Source organism: Alosa pseudoharengus, unplaced genomic scaffold (genome assembly GCF_046254945.1).
Source record: "Alosa pseudoharengus isolate Yale_2024_CS ecotype anadromous, Long Island Sound unplaced genomic scaffold, YU_APseudo_1.1 YU_APseudo_1.1_scf_24, whole genome shotgun sequence".
Classification (NCBI taxonomy): domain Eukaryota; kingdom Metazoa; phylum Chordata; class Actinopteri; order Clupeiformes; family Clupeidae; genus Alosa; species Alosa pseudoharengus.
In genome coordinates, this window is record NW_027468689.1 from 14,908,399 (window position 1) to 14,914,340 (window position 5,942).

At 48.0% G+C, this 5,942-nt stretch overlaps 1 protein-coding gene across 1 annotated transcript in view; it reads left to right on the top strand.

The window, feature by feature from the left end:
- The window catches only part of klf7a (Kruppel like factor 7a), a 34,765-nt gene extending 29,149 nt beyond the window's left edge, over nucleotides 1–5,616 (top strand). Inside the window, exon 4 of the mRNA XM_076303225.1 lies at nucleotides 3,083–5,616. Within this exon, the coding sequence (XP_076159340.1) occupies nucleotides 3,083–3,134 (52 nt within the window). The 3' untranslated portion in view covers nucleotides 3,135–5,616. The remainder of the gene's footprint in view (nucleotides 1–3,082) is intronic.
- Nucleotides 5,617–5,942: the final 326 nt, after the last annotated feature.

The following is a 5,942-nucleotide window of genomic DNA, read 5'->3' on the forward strand; positions in this document are numbered from 1 at the left end:
TTCTCTATAAACTGGGACTTTCATTATACGGTATTAGTAGATGTAATTAAAAAATCAACAAAATGCCACCCAGATGCTTATGTATTTGTTTAGGGCTATAAATCTGGTATGACACAAACTCAGACAAGCATGGACATACACACCTGCCTTGGTTTAGAAAATACAGACACACACACAGACACACACACACAGACATACATAGACACACACACAGACACAAACAGACACAGACACCCACACACAGACTAAGAATGTCCTCTCTATTTCTGAGCTTGTGTGTGTGTGTCAGGCCCCCTTCTTCAGCGTTGAGTGATAGATTGCTTAGCCTTGCTGACACCCTTACTTACGTTCCCTATCTCTTGATGCCACAGCAAATTCCTGTCTAACCAGGCACTTGAGGCCAGAAATACCTCCCAATGACTGACTCCACACTTAGTTACTTACTGGACAGAGCTATTTTCTGTATCGACTGCCAAGCTCGCTCCTGTGGAAAGAATAAATTATCCCGAAAGCAGCACCTACAAAACAAATAAACAAATACAAACTCAAGTAAACAGCGCAAACTAAAAAAAGCATCTGGAGTGACAGCTGAGTAAACTCTGGAATTAGTTTGAGCACTTTTAATGCTTCCTTTATTTCAAGACTGCCCCTTTCAGTGCAGTGTTAATCTAATGATGTATAGGATCAGATGTCCCTCACCTCGTCACTCACTAGGTTGCTAAGGAAGAACACCTGGGCTCTGGGATCTGATTGATGCCCCCCTCGCCCCAACCCATCAACCGTGCCCCTTCCCCCCCAGACCCCCCCTCTCACCCCCCCAAAAAGAAGTGAAGTGCGGAGTAGAAAAGACAGATGAACAGCGCAAGTCGATGAGCCGTGAGCCCCCTTTTGTCCCTCGCGTCACCGCTGCACCTGAGGCGGACACAGACACACACACACACACACACACATACACACACACACGCACGTCATTCAGGGGAATCGGGTGGGAGGGAGGCTGTGTGGGGTGGTGGGGGGAGGGGGATCCTCTCCTCTCTCCCGTCTCTCATCCCCTGTTCCCCTCTGCATCTCCAGTTCCTCCCGGCATCCGCCACGGGGCGCGAGGCCTGTCGCAGAGTTAATCTTAACTCATCCTCCTTTTGATGTACACGCGCGTGCAGAGAAAAGCAACAGCACACACACTCCTCGCAGACACACACACACACACACTTACACTCACACACACACACACACACACAGAGACAGACACACACACACACAAAATAACAACAACAAAAAAGGCTCCTTCACGCTGATTAGCGCGTGGAGTGTCTACATCAAACCGCAGGCCCCTCCCTTCCCTTGTGATCCAAGCTGTTCCCCGATCCTCTGGGACACCATTGTTGTGCAGTCAGGAGGGTGGGGTGGTGGTGGTGGAGGAGGTGGCAGTGCTGGGAGGTGGATTGGGGGCCAGGATTTGGGGGGGGGGGGGGGGCATGGATTAGCATTAGAATGTGAGTACAGAGGGGTGGTGGTGTTGGTGGGTGGGGTGAGTTTGGCCACTGGAGGGGAACAGCATGGGGAGCGGAGCGAGCGCGTGGAACAGTAAATACAGTAGCGGCCGGGGCGCACAGTTTGCAGCCGGCGCGGCCCCGGGGCTCCTGGCGTAGCGCGCCTGCTCGGCTGTGCCGCACTTGCCGACCCCCCGCTGAGCGACAGGAGAAGGGTGGTGACGAGGACGGGGGTGGAGGGGGGGGGGAGGGGGGGGGGAGTGCAGCTGGTGAGACAGCCTCTGGCATGGGCTCACTGTGCCATCTGTCCTAAAAAACACCCCCTTACACACACACACACACACACACACACACACACAAACACACGCACACACATCAACCTCAAAGTACCACTTAGACACACACTCAAACCCCTCACCACAGTCACTTTTCCTCCTTAAGTCCAGGCAGCCACCGTAAGACAAGAGCGTCATGTGACCTGGACTGCCATGTGTTCACATTTAAAGCTTCGGTCAGTTTGCATGTGGCATATGGTGTGGGTCTTAATACATGACACCTTTCACTGTAAAAGCACTGATTCAGGATCAGGTTTTCCTCATGGCTAATGATGCATGAGGGACCGTGAACACGGCAACCGTGATCAGGCCTCCAACTAAAAAATCAGATCAGCCTTTCCGACTAAAGTAAACACAAGATTAAGATTTGATCCCCCATATAATCCGCCTAAGAGATTTGGTAACTGAGCTTTCTAGTTTAAAAAGTTGGGGAAGTTGGTGAACTGTTCATTGCCACGTTTCACAACTCTGGACACAAGCAAGTACATTTCAACATGAGAAGCAGCTAATTCAGTATAGCTACAATAACTGCATAAAATGAGAAATGGTCAGCAAAGGACACTCAACAAACCTTTCTGGAGCAGTATTATGTGTGTGGACAGGTGTCTTTTAGCTACCACTACATGGCATCAGCGTCTGCAAAATCTTTAGGAATAACACTCAGATACTCAGCTCAGCAGCTTGGATTTGTGCTCGTTGCGCCGTGTGCTCCTCCAAAAAGCTCCCCCCCTACCTTTTATGGTGTTGAAATTCATGGCGAGAGGAGATCAAACACTTTTCAGCTCGTCAGCTCTCGCTGGTCCATCATTTTTAATAAACAGCTGAAGAGAATGTTTGTGTGTCAACAGGCTCATTTGGAGAGGCCCATTTGGGGGCGTCCATTTCCATTCACACCCCAGCTGCAGTTCTTTAAAAAATGAGAAGGGGGTAAAAAAATGTCAATTCCATTCGCAATTTTTTTTTTCTTTCGCTTTGGAATTATGCAGACATTAGCATAGCATCAGCATAGCGGTTGACAGACAGGCGGTCTCCGTGGCGACGACACCAGAGCTTTGGAGTGTTCTCTCGCTCTCGACACATGGCTAGATTTGCATGTGCAAAATCAAAAGTCACCGTCTGCTGTATGTTGCACATGTCCCGAGCTCTTCAGTGAGTTTGTAACATGCATAAGATAACGTAGCGTACCATTATTGACTCCTTTTTTCTCTTTCCCTCTCTCTCCTTTCCCCAAATCTGTCTATCCTATTCTCTCTGTAGGTGTTTCTCGCGATCGGACCACTTGGCACTACACATGAAGAGGCACATCTGAGGACGGTAGAAGAAGAACGAGGGGAAAAGAGTGAGAGGACGAGGAGAAAAGAAGAGACGAGGGAGAGGAGAGAGGAAGATTAAGACTATAAGAGAGAGAGAGAGAGCGAGGTGTGACTTATGAAATGAACAATAATCCTGGCCCCATCTTGAGAGAAAAAAAGACCCAATGACAAAAACTGAAACATATTCTTTGATTTTGGGGTTCAGACGCCAAAACAAAAGGCTGAAAACACAAGAATTGCTAACTGATCATCTGCTCACGAAACAAATACTAATCAGCTGAAATGGCTGATGAACTGGCCTCCAATCAGCTCTAATGGCTGTTGAACTGGTCTCTGATCAGCTCACATGGCTGTTAAACTGGTCTCCGATCAGCTTGTAGCCTGTTGAGCTAGTCTCCGATCAGCTCACATGGCTGTTCAACTGGTCTCTGATCAGTTCGTATGGCTGTTGTGGTTGTTTTTTTTCTCTCCTTCCTTTTTTTTTTTGTTTTGGCCAAAGACTTCTTTATAGGAGAGGAGCAACAGATGGAAGCCATGTTGCGTCAGTGTGGCCACCCGCAGCAGCCGAGTCTGAGCCATGGGGATCAGGTACTGCCAAGCAACAACGGCGTGCGTTCTAATCACGCAACACTCGGTTCTTATTTTTAACTAACGGACCCCGAGAGACCGCGTTTAAAAAGAGCCTGCCTGCACCTATCAGCGAAGGACACATCCGTGGTTTCGTGTTTGCCCGAGTAAACACACCCGTGCTTAGGCTGGTATGCATCCGGCACCCACCCCCCCCCCCTCCCCCACACGGCACTTGCACTTACACTCGTGCGAGGATGGTTGCTAGTTTCGAGAGGCATGGTGACTCGTCCACGAGGAATGTTGACATTCAGAATCTGAGACCAAAATGGGAGAACCGCTCACTTTAGTGCTCTGCGCGGACACCAGCCCACAAGTGGGCTCACACACCTTCCTCTGAAGACTGTATCTCTCTCTCTCTCTGTCCTTTCTTTCCTCTCTCCCTCTCTTTTTTGGCCACTTAGAAGCTGCGCAGCGACACTTTTGGACCTTTTATATTCTATGAAAAAAAAAAAAAAAAGAATCTCGTTTGGAACTACTATGTCTTAACTAAAAAAAAAAATGCGTAACTTTTCTCCCCTGCTTTTATGAACTTCATTGTGGAATGGACGTGCACAGAAGAAGAAGAAGAAAAAAATTTGCCATATGCACAAGCTTTGCGAAAGCCCACCACAGCCAGCCGTCGCGCCAAAATCCACCCAGCGGGGGTAAAAAAAAGATTTTGTGAACTCCAAAATGGAAAGCCAACTAGCAAAGAAGGCCCCTTTTGCTATTGCAATGTCCCCTAACCCCAACCCTATCTTTTTTTTTGTCACTACCACTTTGGCAACTACTGGAGCCACCCTCCACCCCTACCCCAACCCCCAGAACAGTGTCCCTTTGGGCTTTCCAAACAACAGCATTGTCATATCGGCTCCCCTTTCTTCTCAAAACAGACTAACGAGAAGGCAGCATTCTTAAGCCTCCCCACCCCACCCAAATGGACCAGCTTAAACCCTCCACCCATTAGAACTGGTCACACAGTGCGTCATACAATTGTGTGACCACGCTGTCAGTGACACCTCATGACTAGAGACAGCAGTTGGTTTGTCATTGTTTTGTCTCAACCTGGGTCCTGCGAGACCCATTGGGATATGTAGACAAAACATCTGCCTCCACTTCTTGGAGCATTAGTTTGAAACACTTTCTAATGCATTCTAATGGCATCCATGTTCCACCATAGCTGATGTCCACACAGGAAGTGGCTCTCTCAGTGTCTTTATTTTTCTAGTGTGTGACACAGCAAGTACAGTAGACAATGGCTTAACGATGTATATGAGGAAAGTCCATGGTGTTTGGTTTTTGTTTACGATTTTTTTTTTCTTTCCCTGAGGTGATAGGGGATGGTTATCTACCCTGACCGTGTACAATCAAGAGGGGTTTCAGTGGCACTTTGAACAGAAAGTGTTTGTGAATGTACTGTCTGTTTGTCTGTCAAGTTTGTGTCTCCGTCTGTGTGTTTGTCTGTGCATGACTCCTGCCCAAGTTGAGCAGTGCAATGTTGGTCATGAAAGGGGTATATACCAAAAGAGAGTTTAAAAGAAGAAGAAAGAGAAGCAAGATTTGTGTCCCGTTTTATCTCAGCATTTACATAGACGATCGGCAAATTGGAAATATCTGAATACACCAATGCCCAGAAGGGTCCAATATGGCATCATTTAAGACCCGTTTGACTGGTTGCGCGGTATAGCCTGAAAAACTGGACTGTGTTCAGTTTGGACTGGATTCGGAATGTGATCCTACAGAGGAATTCCAGAGATGCCTAAAGCCAGTTCTGCCCAAGTGCCAGAGTCCTACAGATGGGCCAATACAGGCTCGGAACGACACAGATGGACCAATCACGGCTCAAAAATAAATGTCAAGGTGGTCGGAGCCAATTGGCACATGTCTTTTTTTGCTCTCTAGAAATATACCCCCTGAGGTGCTGGCCTGCCGCAGTGACTGAGTGGTGTTAAGTGGGTATGACTGAAGCAAATCTGACGGTGATGACGCAACATTAGAATTGTGAGCACAGCCCAGTCAGGGCGTCCATTTGTTCATGGTATTTGCTTTTATTTTTGACCCATCGCCATCTCATGCCTGTGAGAAAAGGGAGGGAAAAGCGAGGGTTAGGGAGAGAGAAAAAAAAGAGAAGTGTGCTTGATGTGGCACTCCAAACCACGCTGTCATATTTTTAGCAAAAGCTCTTGCTGTTCAGT